Raw genomic sequence first — 21,883 nt, 5'->3', positions numbered from 1 at the left:
AAAGGAATAGGTATTTGCAGCAAGATAGCAGAATTGCATAATTTTTTACAGTGGGAAGTGACATACAGGAAATATACAATCATAATACAATCATAAATATTTTCTGTTTGAATTTCTTTTATGCATGTCATTTTGTAATGCGCAGTAGAGTATATCATTATAGTAGCTGCGCAATATAAATGTCCATTATTATTATTATTATTATAAGTCAGTTGAAGTATAAAATGATACAATTATGCAATTGGTATACTATGGATCACCAGCAACTCATTAGGATGAGCACGAGTTTTTATCCATCAGCCAAGGTGTATGTACAATATGCATCATCCATGCACTCTATCTACTTTGTATTTTTAGCATCTCATCATGAACTCACAACATGATTTTAACCACACTTGGCAGATATCATAAGGCTAGAGATACTGAGTTGTTAAAGTGGTACAGGTGGCCGTCGTGGTTACACGAGATCAGGGCCCCAAAGCTATGAAATGTTTGAATTCAAACTTAATCTCTCCCAAATTCAAAAGAAGTGTAGCAGAATCCTTCCATATCTGGACAGTGTTAAAAGTAGGTACAAAACTAGGAAGAATGGAGATGACAGTTCTAAAACTTGTTGATGACAATGTTGTTGCTGACAGATTTGTCCTGAGGGGTTAGCATGGTAGGTGAGAACAGATTGGTGAATTTTTTTCCCCATCTTTTCATGAATCCTTTATCATTGATGTTTGGAAGGAATCATCATTACATGTTGGGGGGATAAACAAAATTACTTGAACTGTGCATGTGACACTTAGGGTCTAAGAGCAAGGTATTAATTTTTTTTTTTTTAAAGATGCCATCTTATGTTTAGATTTCTATGTAGGGAAAGATTACTGTTGTTCAGAATGGTTCAAAGGGTTGGCTCATTCCAAGGAAAACTTATACTAAGTTCATAATTTTATCTAAAATTCCCTAAAAAAAAAGAAGATTGGGCACAAAGTATACCCAGTGATATTAACGGGGGGTATGTAGGACTGATTTGCTGTCCATACAGGTGTACATTGTATTGGGTGTACATGCAATCATACAAAATGTATTAAATAACAAACAAAAATTGTTTTAGAAGAGGCAGTTACAACTCACAGACATTCCACACCACAGGGAAATTGCATCAAGATTGAGTTATTTTGAGTTCACTTGAAAGTCATCCCCAGCCCCCTGTTCCTGTGTTTGTTGTTTTGGGCTGGGTAAGAAAAATGTTTAAAATAATTGACAAGAAAGACAAGGCACACAAGAATTTAAATGACAACCCACTGCACTATTGTAATTTGGATATTTACATAATATATTGCAGATTACATCATTCTTAGTTTCCTTTTAGTGTATGTCAGTCACCCAGATACGCAACCAGTCATACATAAAAATTTTGTGAACTGCTTGTCTCATGATTAGATATTGATCGGTTCATCACATACTTTTGTCTTCTCAGTCGTTCTGCTGATGAGCGACGCAGTTCAGTGGATTCTGAAAGTGACCCTTTGCAGACACTGTTCGTTTCAACTGTAAGTATCATCGGTTTGTACTCCTTGCAAAACACTTTGAGGATGTGCATGACTTTTTAAAGGATGAAATTTAACTCCTTAACCCTCTGATTCATCAGAATTTTCATACATACTGTATTTGCCAGCGATAAGGCCTCAGCACCGCATCCTGACTTTGGTGACGAAAAACAAAAAAAAAAATCAAAGGGGCTTTGTTCTGATCAAAACTCCTTAACTTGTCTACATCATATTGCTAAGAAATTTGGTATTTTCTGCCTTTCTGTGGGCTTTCTAACAATAATTTATGTTTGATATTAAGTTGTTTTTTTTTCCAGTTGATGCAAACTTTGTGTCAGGATTTTTGTCCCCGCCGAACGAGTTCGAGCAGGGGACTATGAAACGGGCTCCGTACGTGTGTGTGTCTGTCGTGCGTCGTGCGTCCGTCCGTGTGTCCGTCCGTGTGTGCGTCCGTGTGTGATCAAAATGTTCAAAATGCTACTCCTTCGCCATTTCTAACCCGATTTTGATTCTGTTTGCTTTATATGATAGCACTACATGGGAGCTTTGAAACTGCTATACAGAATTTCAATTGTGACCTTTGACCTTGACCTTTGACCTATATTGTACATTTTGCTTCAAAATGCTACTCCTTCGCCATTTCTAACCCGATTTTGATTCCGTTTGCTTTATATGATGGCACTAGGTGAGGGCTTCAAAACTTCTACACAGAATTTTGACCTTTGACTTCTTTGACCTTTGACCTTGATTTTTGACCTATATTGTACATTTTGCTACAAAATGCTACTCCTTCGCTATTTGTAACCCGATTTCAATTCCGTTTGCTTTAAGTGATGGCACTAGGTGAGGGCTTCAAAACTTCTACACAGAATTTTGACCTTTGACCTTGACCTTTTTGACCTATATTGTACATTTTGCTACAAAATGCTACTCCTTCGCCATTTGTAACCCGATTTCAATTCCGTTTGCTTTAAGTGATGGCACTAGGTGAGGGCTTCAAAACTTCTACACAGAATTTTGACCTTTGACTTCTTTGACCTTTGACCTTGATTTTTGACCTATATTGTACATTTTGCTACAAAATGCTACTCCTTCGCCATTTGTAACCTGATTTCAATTCCGTTTGCTTTAGTGATGGCACTAGGTGAGGGCTTCAAAACTTCTACACAGAATTTTGACCTTTGACTTCTTTGACCTTTGACCTTGATTTTTGACCTATATTGTACATTTTGCTACAAAATGCTACTCCTTCGCCATTTCTAACCCGATTTCAATTCCGTTTGCTTTAAGTGATGGCACTAGGTGAGGGCTTCAAAACTTCTACACAGAATTTTGACCTTTGACTTCTTTGACCTTTGACCTTGATTTTTTACCTATATTGTACATTGCCTACAAAATGCTACTCCTTCGCCATTTCTAACCCGATTTTGATTCCGTTTGCTTTATGTGATGGCACTAGGTGAGGGCTTCAAAACTTCTACACAGAATTTTGACCTTTGACTTCTTTGACCTTTGACCTTGATTTTTTACCTATATTGTACATTGCCTACAAAATGCTACTCCTTCGCCATTTCTAACCCGATTTTGATTCCGTTTGCTTTATGTGATGGCACTAGGTGAGGGCTTCAAAACTTCTACACAGAATTTTGACCTTTGACTTCTTTGACCTTTGACCTTGATTTTTTTACCTATATTGTACATTGGCTACAAAATGCTACTCCTTTGCCATTTGTAACCCGATTTCAATTCCGTTTGCTTTAAGTGATGGCACTAGGTGAGGGCTTCAAAACTTCTACATAGAATTTTGACCTTTGACCTTGATTTTTTTACCTATATTGTACATTTTGCTACTAAATGCTACTTCCGGCGGGGACATATATTACGCACCGCGTAATTTCTACTTTTCCTTGTTAATGACTATTTCTGTGTGTAGGGCTCTAATGTGAAGAATGACTGAGCATGTGTACACTCACAGGCACTATTCAATTGCCTAGTACCGGTGTGTCTTCATTCACTCACACACTTACACATTGTAACTACCGGTACGTGTGTATTCAATAGCCAAGTATTGCAGAGATAGTGCTATTGTGTGGTGGCAGGATTGCAATATTCTCCCTATTGCATGTAGCCGATATTATACAAATGATGCACAGGATAGAGTGCGTTAGTGTAGGCGTATAGTGCACTCGAGGGTATTTACAATTGTGAAACATGTACGAGGCGAAGCCGAGTGCATGTTGCACTACATTGTAAATACCCGAGAGTGAGCTACGCCTCCACTGACGCCACGAAATAATCCTGTGCATCATTTGTTTTATAAAATGGGTCGAAAATTTGAAAACTAACAGCATTTGTCAGCGTTTTTCACGTACCTTTGTGGGTCAAGACGTCCGAGGATGTTCGTCCCAAACATTTACGCATGTCGCACTCGGAAATCCCGCACATGTAAGTACTGTATGTATAAGCGTATACGTACGCCACATGATTGTTGTGCACAAGAAAGGCCGGCTGGCAACCCGAACGAGAAGTTGTTTACAGGATTGACAGCGCGTATGGTAGCGCGCGACGCACTTGTAACAACTGATTAAGTGCGCACTGCTAGTGTAAACATTGTGACGTCAGTGACTTTACGCTTTTTTGCAAGGCCGTGCATGATAGTAAAAATTAATGCACGCACACGTGACTCATTTCAGCGCTTCCAATTGGCTACATTCTTGAACCCATTTTATAACAAGCGATATCATCTTGCGATACTGATATCTGATCGATCGCTTCTGGGACGTGTACTTCCAGTTTTTGCGGTTCTATAGCCGATATCAAGTGATATCACCTTGCGATACCGATATCTGATCGATCACTTCTGGGACGTGTACTTCTGGTTTTTGCGGTTCTGGAAGATTGTACCGTACCAAAGAACCTACGCAGTGTAGGATCTTTGATCGTACATTCAAAACGCACAGAACTGGTCATGCACAAGCAAACATGGATCGACCTGATGACCAATTTCGGAGAATGTTTCTGTCGCGAACAAATACGCGAGTTTGACTTCAGGCTGAAATGGTCTTTCCTGCAAAGCAGATATTTCCATGCTCTCCACTGAACTTCAGCAACATCATGTCCTTCATCTATAGATATTTTCCATAATTTCCTCGTTTGGCATCATTGGCCCTGCATTGGGCCGCTTCGAGAAGAATCCCATCTATCAAACATAACGTTGCAGATTAGAAAATAACTATTATTCATTATAAGACAGAATTTGATACGATCTATGAATACTAGTACTTCAGCCTTCAATGTGCATAAAAGTGTACATTAACACATCTATATTCAGAACTGGAAGTTTTTATCCCAAGAATTAGGGGTAAAAAAATTAGAGCGCCACACACGTTTAGGTTTCGGAGAGATATGTGATAGGGAGAATTGCCGCAGTGGCTATGCTCATCAACTTGCAATTTTGCTGTGCTTTCTTTTCTACACTAAACTGTTGAATTGACACCATGACAGTGATAAGAAGGTAGAGGAATAAAGAAATGTCGCTACTTGACTGCAGATCACAGCATCATCTGTATCATTGTCTGACTAATTCAGTGGTTGATATCGCCCTGGCACATTGCATAGTCCATAAATGATTATGTGTGTTGGTTAGGCTGGTGATTCTCTGAGTTGGAAAGACAGTAATTTGCTTGTGCTGGTGTACAGGCTTTTTTTTTGAAAAATACATTGTAGTAGCGCTGGCGAATACGGTATGGTTGATAGCAAATGGTATTTGGCATTGGGAGAACTTCTATCAAGTGACGACTAATGTTTGTGTGTGTTGATGAAATTGTACATTTTATGTCCTTCCGTTACCAACCTCATTAATATGCTTATTTTATTACCTGAACAAAGAATTGACCAAAAAATTAATGGGATTAAAAGTGCTTGTTCTGTTTGCAAATTTGTGATGTTTGAATTGTTCTGACAGTAAAACTTTTCTTGTATGTCCTTTGTACTTCTATTTAAAGCTTTGCATTTGTGCAAATCATGCCAAACTCTTTGAACCAAAGACGTTACTCCTTTCTGTGGTTGATGCCGAAGATTGCCATGCAAGAGTACATTCATAGAATGTTTAAATTGTGTGGAGGTGATAGATAGGCCTAATTCATGCTTCAGCTCTGCATCAGATTGAAATCAAGGAATAGTATACTGCATATTAAGTGATTATGTGCCAGAGCCTGATTGTATATGCACATCCAAGTATAGCATGTGATAGTGGATCACTATTTTGAAAGAAGCTGTCTAGGATTTGTGCTGGATATCCTGTAATGAAAACTCCAATATAACAACTCAGTACAATCTCGGTACAAACTTCGTACATATTTATGCATGTACTGCCTGACAGTGATTCTCTGGGGAATTTTAAGGCCATGGGGGCAAATGTCAAGAGTCAAAGACCAGGTTAAAATGCTAGAATTTTACTATTTAATGCTGAAATTACACTTTTTCTCCATACCTTGGAGATTACCCACTGTATAAACTAATAAAAGTGGCAAAGGTCAAGTAAAAAACCTCAAATCCCCAAATACTGCTCTCCTAAAACAATAAAGGAAAGTGAACAATCAACACATTTGTGATGAACATATCATTTAAATTTTTTGCCAATTATGTGAAACTGTTGTCACACATTGTCAAGACATACCATACAGGAACTGTAGACCTATTGTGAGAACCATGCATTATGGCCGAGGCATACCAGTCACATAGCGACACGTCTAGTTTAAATGTGTAAATGTTGCTTGTAACAGAGGATGCAACCACAAACCTCTCCCTTGTCATAGTACTGAAGTGGATGTTTCCAGTAGTGACCAGAAATATCCATTGCCTTGCAACAGAAGTGTGTCTCCCAGGTCATTGAATTATATGGGTTAATCCCAATAAATGTGGATTGAGTGAAAGCAGTAATATTACTACACACACCAGTGAAAGTTTGAGGAAAATTGGACAATCTGTTCAAAAGTTATAAATTTTTTTTATAGTTTTGGTGCTGTCATCACAAGATAAAAAGACTAACTACAATTCATGGTGTAATTTATGGACAGTAATATAAAGAAAGTATAAGGAGAATTCCACAAAATGTCATTCATGAAAAGTACACATTCCATTGACTTTTTTCTGACAAATGTTTTAAGGGAAATATTATTCCCCTCTGCTTTCTGAAAGAGCTATTCAAAGTCAAGTGCTCTTTCATTATGCTACAAAGATGAAAATATGTTTCATTTTCTTTATATTTTCTTTGAAGTGTTGTCCATATTGACATCATGAAGTGTAGTAGTCTTCTTTTCCAGTGATAACACCAAAACTTCAAAAATTCATAACTTTTGAATCAATTGTCGATTTTCATTAAACTTTCACTGATGAGTTCTACTGAAGCCCAATGCCCACTGTGCGACCTGAGCCTGCGATCTGGCGCGAGTGACCATGAGCTTGCACCTGATTACCGCAAGTCAACGTGATCTCGCTGCTGGTGCGACCTCTTCAATGCCAAAGCCCACCATGTGACCTCTTTGCGATCTCACAGCAACCTCCCATGGAAATGCCTTTTGTCCCATTTCAGCACATGCATGCACGGTCAAGGAATATGCAAATTGCGTATTCTTTCGCACACCGAACTTGGTGCATGTCTAAGGAGGGAGCGCAGTACTTTGCCTGTGTGGTTTTTCATCCATAAGGAATGGTCAGGCACGCTTTATTACCTTTGTCAATAATGGTGGAGGTTGAGTGATCATCGGCATTGGTTTGTCTGTTTGCTAAATAACAAAAAAAATTTGAGAATGGATTTGAATGAAATTTGCAGGAAAAATTTATAATGACACAATAAACAAATTATTCAATTTTGGTGGTGATCTAGAAATTTTTATGGATTTTTGAAGTATTTTTGGTCTTTTGGCAGATCTAGGGTCAATGAACCTGGGAATTCAAGTTCTGTGTATTTGGGGTTTGCATGTCTTGCGGGCTCTAAAGTGCGTGCTGTGCTCACGGGCCAGGCGCCGCGTGGCTGGAAGCTTATGACAGAGCAAAAGGCTTCCATATTGGGACATTGGGCGGTTTTCAGCATGCATGTATAATGGGTGGAAATGAGCTGCTTGGCAGAGGTCCCTGCACTCTGTGAGTGCTTTTCTAGTTTTATTTGTTTGTTTAGCATATATCTTCAGCTTTTAATTTTTTTATGCCTCCGCCACGAAGTGACGCCAGAGGCATTATGTTTTTGGGTTGTCCATCTTTCTGTCATTCCGCCTGTCCTTCCATCCTTCCATCCATCCGTCCGTCCATAATAAATTTTGTGGACAGCATAACTAAAAACCTATTAGAGATATTACTTGGCATGTATGTGTAAGACTGGGCGAAGTTGTGCTATCAACTTCTGGGTGCACATGCTCAAGGTCAAAGGTCAAGGTCAAATGCTCAAAATTTCACTATTTCCCCCATTTCTATGGAATGCCTTAAGGTATTTTCTTGAAGCTTAGTGTATACATGTATTGCCCAATAAAAATTATCTAGAGAGAGTTTTGGGCTATGAGGTCAAAGGTGAAAGGTCAAGTGAATATGTTATGACAGTGATTCTCTTGGGAATTTTAGGGTCATAGGGTCAAAGCTCAAGGGTCAAAGACCAGAGTTAAATCTTTGAAAATTTTTCTATTCTATACAAAAATTACACTTTTTTCTCCATATCTTCGAAATTACTCAATGTATAAACTTATAACAGGGTCAAAAATCAAGAAAAAATCCTCAAATCCCCAAATACCTGCTCTCTTTGACAATATAGACATTCATCCAATTAAACCTACAGTGTCGACCGCGGGAAACGTCACGCTTTTCCGAGATCTGGACAAGGCCACTCACGCGTATCCCCCGGGTATACGCGTTCAGTGGACGAGTCCATCCGCCCGCACGGAAAATCCATCCTAGGGAATTTGCGTCTCGATTGGCGCGGGTTGTACGAGGGTGGACGAGGGTATTCAAGGGCACATTCCCGTTATATTTTAACCAAGTTCTATTTTACCGCTCAATCAAAATACATTTCATGGAGTTCGACTATCCCCATTTTTATCAAATTCCGATTTCAGGGGCTTCTTTTTGATTTAATCACACTCTGATGTCCACTGCCTTGATTGTTCGTTTCTTTCTAAAGAAGTACACCTGCGGAAGTTGTGCACATGCGTTCATCACACAATAATTATTAGAACAAATCGACATCGGTTTGATAGGATCATCTAGCCTCGTGGATCCGACACCGCGTCTGCTATTCACGACTTTTAACAACCTGCGCCACCCAAATTTCATTGGTGAAATTTTGGTGGCCCGATAGGGCCACAAAAAAAAAGTCGGATGTTTGCCTTTACTTTTGAAAATGAACAGCGGTAACAATCGGCTCCTAAGACGCAAAAATAAATGTCGCATGTTTGCTTTTGATTTTGGAAAGGAATCACGGTAACATTTGACTCCGTATGATACTAGAATAAATACCGAATGTTTGCTTTGGAAGTGAATGATAATAATATTCAACTCCGTACGATGATAAGATAAATGTCGGATGTTTGCCCTACGTTTGAAAGTAAATAGCAATAACATTCAGCTCCGGAAGATGCTTCAGAGTAAATGTCGAATGATCCCTTTGACGTTCGGAAATGAATAACAAAAATATTCAACTCCGTATGATGATAAAATAAAAGACGGATGTTTGTTTTTTACTTTCGAAAGTAAATAGCAATAACATTCAACTCCGGAAGATGCTAGAATAAATGTCAGATGATTGCTTTTACGTTCGGAAGTGAATAGCAGTAATATTCTGCTCCATACGATGCTGAAATAATGGTTGAATGTTTGCTTTTAAATTTAGATTGAATAACAGTAACATTCAGCAGCGTTCGATGGTAAAATTAATGTTCAATGATTGCTTTGATGTTCGGAAATGAATTACAATAATATTCAACTCCGTATATACCATTATAAAATATACAATGTATGTCTGATGTTTGCTTTTACGTTCGAAAGTAAATAGCAATAACATTCAGCTCCCGAAGATGCTAAATTAAATGTCGAGTGATCCCTTTGACGTTCGGAAATGAATAACAATAATATTCAAGTCCGTACGATAAAATAAATGACGGACGATTGCTTTTACTTTCAAAAGTAAATAGCAATAGCATTCGGCTCTGGAAGATGCTAAAATAAATGTCCGATGATTGCTTTTACATTCGGAAGTGAATAGCAGTAATATTCTGCTCCATACGATGCTAAAATAACGGTTGGATGTTTGCTTTTAAATTTCGAAATTGATAACAGTAACATTCAGCTGCGTTCGATGGTAAAATTAATGTTTAATGATTCCTTTGATGTTCGCAAATGAATAACAATAGTATTCAACTCCGTATATACGATGATAAAATATACAATGTATGTCTGTTATTTGCTTTTACCAGTCGCAGCGGATGGGTACAATTAACTCACTGTTTTCATTTTGACCTGACTTCGCTTTCCTCTTGAATGAACACGTTTCGCACGAAAACCGCAAGGAAAGTGTCGCAGCAAAACTGCTGTAACTTTACTATTTATTCATATTTTTTGATAATCCGAACAGTTATGAAAAGTAAAAACCTCATTTTAACCTGCCATTATGTTACCTTTTTTAAATAACGACGATAAAATATTCCAAAATGGAGCATAACTTCACTCTCAAAACGGAAAATAATTGTCAGAAATTGTGCTAAAATTTCACATTTTGACTTCGTGAACAACAAAAAACTCTCAAGTATGTTACTAAGTATGTATTTCTTTCCGGAACTCTGAAATATCACATTAGAGAAGTCATGCGTCCGGATATGTCTGGAAATAATCGAAAGTGGTGCACTTTTTCTAGCACATGGGAAGACAGGGTACAGTCCCACGTACCCACATCTTTGTCGCTCTCACGTCACCTGTACTTCAGTGCCGTACGGCACTGCTGTACTCTGATCGTAACTCGTACCGGGAATTTGTTGTTGTAATGTTACTTACTAGTGCAGTAAAATCTGCGTTAAGTCCGAATAATCCAATGTCATGAATTTGCAACTGGTATCATAGCTGATAGATATTCAGATATTAGCTACATTCTTTTTAATAGGCCAGTTCTGATATCGTAAGTCGCTTGTTTTTTAGGTGGCGCAGTCCCCTGCAGCGCACTGCTACATTGTGCTTATCGACACCCCGCGTCGACCACTCTCATAGCATGCATGTGCAGTGTACTAGGCATCCGCAGCAGCCACCTCGCCATCGCACAGTAACAGTACGCTGCATTGCATTCGACTAATCAGCTCAGTGGATCGAAGCAGCATGGGAAAGTCCATTTATTGCGCAAGCGCAAATCAGGTTTTCTTAGAATATGATGTCATTATTCTCGTTTGCTAATCCGAGATTTCTGACAAGATACCTCATTTATTTTCACTTGTAAATTCAAAAATAGGTCTTCGGCAAAGCGAACAGGGCTACATTGACGTCCGCACATGTCTTATGAATATGTATGTCAAGTTTCATGAATATTAAGTGGTGCGTCCAGATGTGTCTGGAAATAATCGGACGGTAGTTTTCTGAGACAGCGAAACATGAAATGTTGTATAACTTGAAAAGTTCTCGATCGTTTCTCGTGATTTTTCTTATGTTGATAGAAATCATGATTATACCCCCGCCAAACGAAGTTTGAAGGGGGTATATAGGAATCATTATATCCCTCACAAAATGCATCTCGTCCTCTGATTGGTCGAGAGCACTGTAAACAACAAAACATAATTCTACCATACAAGTGCGCGAAAAAGACTATACTCCCTAGGGAAATGGTAAAAACTATACCACGCTGGTGATTTTCGCGCCTTTTTTGCTTCGCGTCGCGACGCGAAATATTTCACGTGTAAATGAATGGGTATCGCAGCACCTTCGCTTCGCGAGAGATTTCATGTACAAATGAATGGGTATCGCGGCGCCTTAGATCACTGCACTTCGCGAGAACCACAAGGCACGCATACACTCAATGCGACACGGGTTACGTTGGAGAGACTCAGACTCAGACTCTTATAAAGCCCTCATTCTACGTTACAACAGAGTAGGCGATATCGTAGATCTATAATTAGACAACAATAAGCAAGCTAGGGTTCTTCGACATACCGTAGGTTTTTGGGGAGTTCATGCTTCGCCGTTTGAAAGTTGGTCTCGCAGTTCACTATTAAATTCGAGCGACCCACCCAAAAGATGTTGACAAACGAAACTGCAGTAGATAGTAGGCCTGCTCTAACGTTAGCGCTAGTTAAGCCTATACGTTAGTTCTACCTGTCTAACAGTAGGCCCTATTTCCCGTAATCTCATTCCTAATAATTATTTTTTAGAGTGTCTAACGAGTAAGTTAGAGTCTAACTTGTTCACTGTTTACGTTAGAACACCGTACGAATCACACGAATTTACAGTGGCACTCGATGCTTTAATTGCTAGAATTTTTCCAGTGCCTAATCTAACCTTATACGCTGTTACTGAATGCTACCCAAATTTACAATGTATACTTGCATTTTAACAGGAAATGATAGTCCATATTCATGTACAGACATGACAGCTAGGTAGAAAGACGACAGAAAACACAATCAACTGCAGCTCACAGTCACATCGTTGATCAGCTCGAGCACGCACATCACCGCACTGGCAACCGAACGTACTTGTTGACAGATCGGATAGGCGTATTGCATGTATGAAGCGCGTAGTGAGTTTGCAGTTTGCACATGTTTACCAGTACGTTGTACAGCAATGCACCGAGTACACTTCAGCGGCTGAGCGCGCAGTTGTCTCTTCATAGTACGCGTACGCGCTGCCCTCCTGCTGAGCTGCTTTCCCGAGCGTGAATGACTAGTCAATCTTCTTGAAAAGTAAAGCAAGATGCCCTTAAAAAAGAGGTAAATTACAGAATACCAGCAGTCGAATACTATTAAATTCATTGGGAGGGATATAAAACAAATATACCAGGCCAATTTTTCGAGGCACCGGTTGAAACTATGTGCCTTCGGTGACTTCAGTAGCACTATTTTCTTCGGGGCTGCGCCCCTCAGAAAATAGTGCTACTGAAGTCACCTCATGCGCATAGTTTCAACCAGAGCCTCTCAGGCCTGGTATATTTGTATAGCGGACGGTCGGGCGGTCGGGCGGTCGGTCGGGCGGTCTGTCGGGCGGTCGGTCGGGCGGTCGGTCCGTTGCAAATCTTGCGTTGCGAACTACTTCCTCAGTTTTCAACCGATTCCCATAAAACTTGGCACAGATGTGTGCCTTGGGTTGTAGATGTGCAAGACATATTTTTTGACAGTACCCAAAAGTACGTTGCCATGGTAACGGCATATTATGGGCAAAAATGGGTACAAATCTTGCGTCGTGAACTCCTCCCACAGTTTTTGATCAATTTTTATGAAATTAGGTACAGATGTTCATCTGAATATGTTAATGTGCAAGACACATATTTCCGCAGTGGCAAAAAGTGCGTTGCCTTGGTAACGGCATGTTATTGGTAAAATATAGGGCAAAATGCTTCATGGCAAAACTGCTTCATCAGTGTTCTTCCAATTCTCATGGAATTCATATTGAATGTTTGTCTTAGGATATAGGTCAGCATGACACATTTCTTGACAGTGACAAAAAGTATGTTGCCATGGTAACAGCTCACAAATTATGAGCCAAAATGATGGAAAATTTTGTGTTGCAAACTACTTCCTCAGTTTTTGCCCAATTTCCATGAAATTTGGTACAGATGTGTGCCTTTGGTTATAGATGTGCAAGACGCATTTTTCGACAGTACCCGAAAGTACGTTGCCATGGTAACGGCATATTAATGGCAGAAGATCAAGGAAACATCTTGCGGATTTAACTACTTCCTCAGTTTTTTGACCAAAGCTTATGAAATGTTGTTTGGCGGGGGTATAACCAGTCGCTGTAGCGACATTTCTAGTTTTTTTTTATTGTTCAGGGAACATAAGATATTCGATCAAGTACACTAACATTCGACTGTTTGATGTTTCCTACTATGCGCCAAAAGAAAGGCTATAGAATCACGATATCTGTGCAATGATTTCTTTAATTCAACTTATGAGCTGGTTCTTCGATCGATATTTCCAGGATATTTACACGCTGTTTATTCCAGTGCGCGCATTCTTTCGTCTGGCACGCACCTGGGTGTGGCACCTGCTTTTGTGGAAATTTCCACAAGGGGAGAGGGGTGGGGTGTCAAGTTTCTTCGAGCCGAAGAGACTGCGTGTAACACAATCTCTTCGCTCTAATTTATTGTCATTTGTGCTTTCCCCTTATTCTTTGTTGATATTGAACATTTAGATTGAACTTTATGAAGGTTGGTAGCTCGTGGTTCTTTTTTGTTGTGAGGTATATTATGTAATTTCTTTTTTTATCATTCTTGGGAGGGAAAAGAAGAGTAAGGGGGAAATTACTAAAGAAGAATAAGAGGGAAAGTGAAATAAAACGAACGGCACGTACGCTCAGCATTCACAGTAAGCCGTCTTTTTACACCAGCATAGTTATCATCATCACCATCAGACATCACTCGGACCATTTTAGCCTTTTCCTATCAATATTAAGAAACACGCATATTCCCTCGAGATAAACACCTAGGAAAATAAATAACAAATACAAAGTATCAACACCTCCCAACAACACAAATATTTAGAAAAGACAACACACAGCACACTACCGCGGCGGTAATCATGTAGAAATGCACACCTACCGTTCGCTTCGCCGTTTGTCAATCAAATTTTGTGCAGCTCTTGGAGATGCTAAATTGAACCATATCAGAGAGTTTTCATAGAATTAGAAAGCCAAAAAGGGAAGAAAAATGAGAAATCGGAGTTGAAAAGTACGTCGGTCGTGATCATAGTTCCGACGTATTAAGTAGTGCATCGATTTCTCAGAGAACGATGTCAACGATTATAATCGATTATGGTAGTCTCTCATTAGCCGCTTACTAACAATATTAACACGATTTGTGCAATACGTGTGGGCCCTAGATCTACTTTCACTTTCATATTTTTTCTCATTCTTTTCATTGCCACTATCATGATTATCACTATTTAAATTATTGATACAGATTATTCATACCAGGATTTAGACGTCCTTTCTTTAGAAATTGTGGCAAGTATTTATTTTATCATGACAAAAGTTGATGATTTAATTTGAATAGTGTTGAAGGGAAAAGAATGAGGTTGAAGGAAAAGTGGAAGAAAAGAGTAAGGCTTTTAGAAGGAGGGAGAGAGAGAAAGAGAGAGAAAAGAAGATGAGGAGGAAGTTGAATTCGAAGGGGATATGTTGTTTCTGGCGATGGTAGATGGTATTAGATTTATGTTTTTAATTGATAAGTTCAATTTATAGTATAAATTATTGTTTTTATGATAGTAATGCTATTCATTTTTCCATTTCAGTTTATTAATTATGTTTATAAAATGGGTTCAAGAATGTAGCCAATTGGAAGCGCTGAAATGAGTCACGTGTGCGTGCATTATTTTCTTCAGGTAAGCACTAAGAAGAGTCTCTCTTCCACCTCCCTGGCCTGACGTACGTCACAATGTTTTACACTAGCAGTGCGCACTCAATCAGTTGTTACAAGTGCGTCACGCGCTACTATACGCGCTGTCAATCCTGTAAACAACTTCTAGTTCGGGCCGCGGGCTGCCACAACAGCCGGCGGCCTTTCTTGTGCATAACAGTACGTGGCGTACGTATCAAAAACGTAGCAAAAGTTTACAGCACCGAAAGCTACGCGAAAATAAATACACATTGGAAACTCGGTATTGCGACGAGATCCTTAGGATCAAGTCAATAAATGATACAAAACAAAGGAAATCAATTCATTTTGACCGGAAAATAGTTTGTTATAAGTATTCTGTTATATGAGATCTCCTTTGATAGGCCTAGATAGAAATACATCAAGTTTCCACGATATTTGGGAAAGAAAGTTCGAACGATTTTCACCTGCACATACTGCAGTGCACATCAATACACGAACAGAAACTCACCTCTTCCTTGCAGAAAAATGATGCAATAACGTCACAAAAAAACACACACAACACTCTAAAAATCATTTCGTACTTGGGAGGCAAGGGACAAGCAGATGAAGAAGAAGAGAAAAAGAAGCAGACATTGCACAACGGAACGCTTCTACCCCGACTCAAAATGAAATAGGGTACTGTAGTGTAGTGGCAGCTGGCTACAGTGTTTCGCTAAGCTACTATACTCACGCTCCCCAGCCGCCCACACATGGGGATACAGTACCATGGCGATCGATGTAAACATCCAGGGTCCGTAGGCGACAGGGATTCACGCGCGCGAAGTTCCGTTCGGTGTACACAGGTCGCAGGCAGCGAATTACGTGAGCGCACACTTTTCTATGATCATTCAGAGCTCTGCAGTATTCCAGTCTGGTACGTACCGCGAATAACATGTGCGTCAAGGGTCAGTCATTTTCACAAAGAGGTGCGTCACCATTTTGCATGGTTAATGCGTCAATGTCTCATAGAGGTGTGTCACTTTCAGTGACGGACGGTACGTCATGGTACCTAAAAGGTATGACGCACATTGGTACTTTGACGCACCTATCCCGGGGGTCAAGAGGTGCGTCATACAAATGACAGCTGCATTACCTTGATATATACGTCAGTGACAAGTCAAGGAAATGTGCGTATTTTTCATACTACAAAATTTAATCTGGTAATCTGGAGGTCTCGGGTTCGAATCCCGATGAAATCCCATTTTCTTTGCTCAAATTTCCACTAACTGTAAAGTTTCGTGAAATACACACTGTAGTAGTCTTTCTCTTCCAGTAGTGACTGCGCAAAGGATTTAAAATTTCGTAACTTTTGAACGGATTGTGTGATTTTCCACAAACTTTCACTGATGTGCTCCAGTAATATTGCTGCATCCACTCAATCCACTATATGCAAATGAAGATGGACTTGTCCTTTTTTTGGAACAGACGGTGTCATTTTACATATGATGTTTTAGGATTTGCGGATTTTAAAGCGGAATTACCAGCAGTGCAGCTGAGAGTTCGACTGAAAGGAAGGAATACTTTTCTAGCGAAAACAATGGAAATTTGATCAAAATTTGATGAAAATAAAGAAGTTATGACATTTCATGACATGTCTTAAAAGTTAATATTTTCTTGAAACAGTTCATTGACAGTCAGTGTGAATATGGAAGTAGTGAAGTTATGATTCCTTTTTTTTTCACAATTTGCCACATAAGTTGTTCATAGATTTTCACATTTCCAGTTTATCATTCAAGCGCAGTTTTGCCTGGGATTCGATAATATGTCTAACTGATTATTATTCAAGTTATTCAACTGGGAATAACATCATATTTTACACTTTAAGAACAGAAACATTGAATGTGTGTCATTATTTTTGTACACAAGCAATGAAAAATTGAAAGTAGATGGCATCATCAACTCATTTGCATATAAATGGGTAATTCCATGGGGTTGGGACTGAAATTGTGACATGCAAGTTGAAAATTCAAGTTGGGTAAATTGAAATTTTCTTTTTCCTCCTGATTTGTTACTCCCATTCAACTCATTCCACTAGAAATCTGTTTATTACTTAACACACTTTCAGTCAGCATGGGTAAACAGGTATGACAAATACCTATGTTACATAGACTTCATTTTTGGACATCCTCAATAATTTTGTGTTCTGAAATGATAACAATGAACATATCCAAGTTTTTTTCCACCATAACACATCAACATGTTATCTGACAGGCACATGAGATCATTATTAGTAAGATTGTCCATTCTGATATCAACTGCAAGACACTTTTATTAACATGTTTTTTCTACAAACCATTTACAATTTTAACCAAAGGTTTAACTTTTTCCTCAAGAGTGACACAATAACAATATTCTTTAAAAAACTACAGTCGAAGCAAGTGAGTTGTATGGACATTCAAGTGAAAACATGATTTTATTGTTATCATTAGGGGTTTTCGTACTACAACCTTGTCCACAGTATACTACCTATGTTACACGGAGAGTATGTCTTCGTGACATAGGTACATTACGACATATCAACTGATTTCCTTTGTTTTGGTGTCAGATGTTAAAACCTACACACATAGACTTTATGTATGTTCCCTCGAATAACACTAATGTAACAGTTCATAGGAATTATACCTGCTGTATACCTTTGGAACAATACCTATGTTACACAGACTTCAATTCTTTGTAACTCTGGTATGAAAGAAGGTAGACTTAATAATAATAATAAGAAGAAAGTCGAGCCTTACACAATTTGACCTTATATACACTGACTAACAACATCAACTGTCAACTCAACTATGAAAACTAATAAAGAGAAATCATACAAGTTTTCTTGTCTTCTCCGTGTTATTTGTTTGAAGTTAATTTCTGCTCTTTTCTACAATGTCCATTTTCCCTCCGTGCAGTTTTCTTTTTGTCTAGTTTGTTCTGTTCGCTCTTCTTGGGTGTTGCTTTGTCAGCTTCCTCTCTCTGTTTGTGGAGTGCTGTGGATGTGCCCTTTTCACTCTTTCACGTAGTTTAATCACGTAGCGGTGACAGAGGAGGAGCCGTGGCAGATTCATCGACAAACTGGACAAAAGGTGTGAAGAGAAATAAAATAAAAGAATTAACAGAAAATTTGTGTCTGTGTACTCTTTATATTCCTGTTGATGTATCTGTGTATATGAATGGAATTAAATGTGACCCGCTACAACAAAATGATCCTAAAGTCAGGCGAGGTCGACTATTTGAAAATTACATGACACAATTCCCTAATCTTTCTGCTTTAAATTGATATATAACACATCTTATAAAGATAATCGGCTGCGGAGATATCGATGTTTAAAAGAAAGCCATGTCGAGACGTCTGGGAAATCACTGTTTCGAGAAAAGCGCCCTAAAAGTTCTCCTTGCGATGCAATCACGATCAAGGGACACGCAAGTCAGTATTCACCTCCGGACAATAGAAGGTAAGCCCTAGCAACCCCCGAAATGCTCATTCGAACACAACGTCGGCGGTCTCCTCACCGACCAATCAGTGACCAGAATGCCAGGAGAAGCGGCTGGGCATAGCACACCCGCCAGCACGCTCCAGTGGACTGGGCAGTGTGCGAGCTTCACGCTTCGGTAAGCGGCAAGCAGCAAACTGACCAATGAGATCACTCTGGTCGTTGTTAGAGGTGGAGCCTATGTGTGGCGCTCAATCCAAATGTTCGAACCAGTTTCTGCTTCGTTGAAACGCCAAAAAACATGGCCCAGAAAAACGCTATTTTTTGGTCTTTCCTTTCATCATTTTGCTTCAAAATATTGACAGATGATAGAAGACATGTCAGACTCCAATAATATGTCAAATTCAGAAAATCGTAAGTTTTGACCAATTTTGATGCTCTGACTTCAAACTCGATTTTCACGGCTTCGATCGTGCCCGACTTTAGGACCATTTTGTTGTAGCGGGTCACAAATAATTTGGACAATTTTGCTTACCTTTCTACCTCTTGGCATACCAATTGGCTAGAGTTCCATGTGTACCATCCACCAAAATTAAAAAAAAAAATATGGGTTACGCTTAAAATGATGTACAGCTGTAATGTTAATAATAATAATAATATAGCATGTAAAACATGGGAAAATATCATTTTCATATTCTACGCTAAAAAAAAAAATTGTTTTCAGATGTAAGCTAGCAAGGCCAAGGGCAGGGCGCTACCCCCAGTGTCATAGCTAGGGTTAGGGATAGGGTTAGGTTTACAAACACGTACAGTACTAGGTGAGTGTGCGGGATTTCCGAGTGCGACGTGCGTAAATGTTTGGGACGAACATCTTCGGACATCTTGACTTTTGAGCGAGTGCTACATGTAGCTGACTGGTATTGACCCACAAAGGTACGTGAATAATGCTGTTAGTTTTCGACCCATTTTATAAAACTAATGACGCACAGGATTATTTCGTGGCGTTAGTGAAGGTGCGGCTCACTCTCGAGTATTGACAACGGTTGCAAACATGCACTCGGCTGCGCCTCGTGCATGTCGCACCATTGTCAATACTCTCGAGCGCGCCGCACCTTCACTAACACACTCTATCCTGTGCATCATTAGTATAATACAAGAACTGCAACCCCAATATTTGCTTTTGTTTCGTAGTAAGGTCCATTTTATTATCTTTTATTGTTTTGTACACATATTATTCTCCCATCATTCAGTCAGCAAAATATGTTGACAGATACAATGTTTGTATACAGTCAAACGCAGCACGCAGGAGAAAATTAACTAAAACAACAAAAAACAGAGGCATCGAGATCACTTTCTTTCTTCAACTTTTTACTGTTAAGCCGACGTAGTTATTGTGGTTAAACACCAAACAAGCGGCTGTATCACAGACTACAACGATCGATCATCATCATTATATCGCTTTTCCACATAATCGATCATCAATCATGCTACGCTGATACAGCCGTCGATCGGCATACTTTTGAGTAAAAATTGGCTACTTTTCTTCTGTAATTGGCTATGAAATTTCATGAAACCATCAGATATGGTTCATCTTGACATTTCTGATAGCCACGAAAAGTTTTCATTGACAAATTAAGGAAGGAAATGGTAGGTGTGCATGGTGTGCATTTCTACATGATTACCAAAGCGGCTGGTATCAAACTTCGTGGCTTCGATTCGAAAAAGTATTGCAGCAAAGCGGAGAAATCGCCGTTACGAAAATAGCAGTGCGAGACACTTGAAAGACTTACGTAAAATGCTTCAAAGTATAAAGGGAACAGATAAAGTGATATAAAATGGAAGAAATCGTACCAAACGAGGTGTGAGAAACGACAGTGGAGAACGGTAAGTTTAGTAGTAGGCTTAGGCCCTAGCAAAAGTTTACAGCACCGAAAGCTACGCGAAAATAAATACACATTGGAAACTCGGTATTGCGACGAGATCCTTAGGATCAAGTCAATAAATGATACAAAACAAAGGAAATCAATTCATTTTGACCGGAAAATAGTTTGTTATAAGTATTCTGTTATATGAGATCTCCTTTGATAGGCCTAGATAGAAATACATCAAGTTTCCACGATATTTGGGAAAGAAAGTTCGAACGATTTTCACCTGCACATACTGCAGTGCACATCAATACACGAACAGAAACTCACCTCTTCCTTGCAGAAAAATGATGCAATAACGTCACAAAAAAACACACACAACACTCTAAAAATCATTTCGTACTTGGGAGGCAAGGGACAAGCAGATGAAGAAGAAGAGAAAAAGAAGCAGACATTGCACAACGGAACGCTTCTACCCCGACTCAAAATGAAATAGGGTACTGTAGTGTAGTGGCAGCTGGCTACAGTGTTTCGCTAAGCTACTATACTCACGCTCCCCAGCCGCCCACACATGGGGATACAGTACCACGGCGATCGATGTAAACATCCAGGGTCCGTAGGTGACAGGGATTCACGCGCGCGAAGTTCCGTTCGGTGTACACAGGTCGCAGGCAGCGAATTACGTGAGCGCACACTTTTCTATGATCATTCAGAGCTCTGCAGTATTCCAGTCTGGTACGTACCGCGAATAACATGTGCGTCAAGGGTCAGTCATTTTCACAAAGAGGTGCGTCACCATTTTGCATGGTTAATGCGTCAATGTCTCATAGAGGTGTGTCACTTTCAGTGACGGACGGTACGTCATGGTACCTAAAAGGTATGACGCACATTGGTACTTTGACGCACCTATCCCGGGGGTCAAGAGGTGCGTCATACAAATGACAGCTGCATTACCTTGATATATACGTCAGTGACAAGTCAAGGAAATGTGCGTATTTTTCATACTACAAAATTTAATCTGGTAATCTGGAGGTCTCGGGTTCGAATCCCGATGAAATCCCATTTTCTTTGCTCAAATTTCCACTAACTGTAAAGTTTCGTGAAATACACACTGTAGTAGTCTTTCTCTTCCAGTAGTGACTGCGCAAAGGATTTAAAATTTCGTAACTTTTGAACGGATTGTGTGATTTTCCACAAACTTTCACTGATGTGCTCCAGTAATATTGCTGCATCCACTCAATCCACTATATGCAAATGAAGATGGACTTGTCCTTTTTTTGGAACAGACGGTGTCATTTTACATATGATGTTTTAGGATTTGCGGATTTTAAAGCGGAATTACCAGCAGTGCAGCTGAGAGTTCGACTGAAAGGAAGGAATACTTTTCTAGCGAAAACAATGGAAATTTGATCAAAATTTGATGAAAATAAAGAAGTTATGACATTTCATGACATGTCTTAAAAGTTAATATTTTCT

At 39.3% G+C, this 21,883-nt stretch overlaps 1 protein-coding gene across 3 annotated transcripts in view; it reads left to right on the top strand.

Annotated features, from left to right (window-relative positions):
- LOC139722754 (E3 ubiquitin-protein ligase RNF126-B-like) overlaps positions 1–21,883 on the top strand; it is a 176,354-nt gene that overhangs the window by 33,638 nt on the left and 120,833 nt on the right. For all 3 annotated transcript variants that reach the window (XR_011710306.1, XM_071634041.1, XM_071634040.1), the window contains exon 3: positions 1,469–1,541. Coding sequence is in view for 2 of the 3 variants with exons in the window: in XM_071634041.1 (XP_071490142.1) it covers positions 1,469–1,541 (73 nt within the window). In the remaining variant the exon portion in view is untranslated. The remainder of the gene's footprint in view (positions 1–1,468; positions 1,542–21,883) is intronic.

The sequence above is a fragment of the Diadema antillarum genome, unplaced genomic scaffold (genome assembly GCF_040938485.1).
Source record: "Diadema antillarum isolate AM-2024a unplaced genomic scaffold, OU_Dant_1.0 scf00000170, whole genome shotgun sequence".
Lineage (NCBI taxonomy): Eukaryota > Metazoa > Echinodermata > Echinoidea > Diadematoida > Diadematidae > Diadema > Diadema antillarum.
The sequence above is the reverse complement of the archived record's forward strand: the minus strand, read 5'-3'. Positions and strand labels throughout refer to the sequence as shown.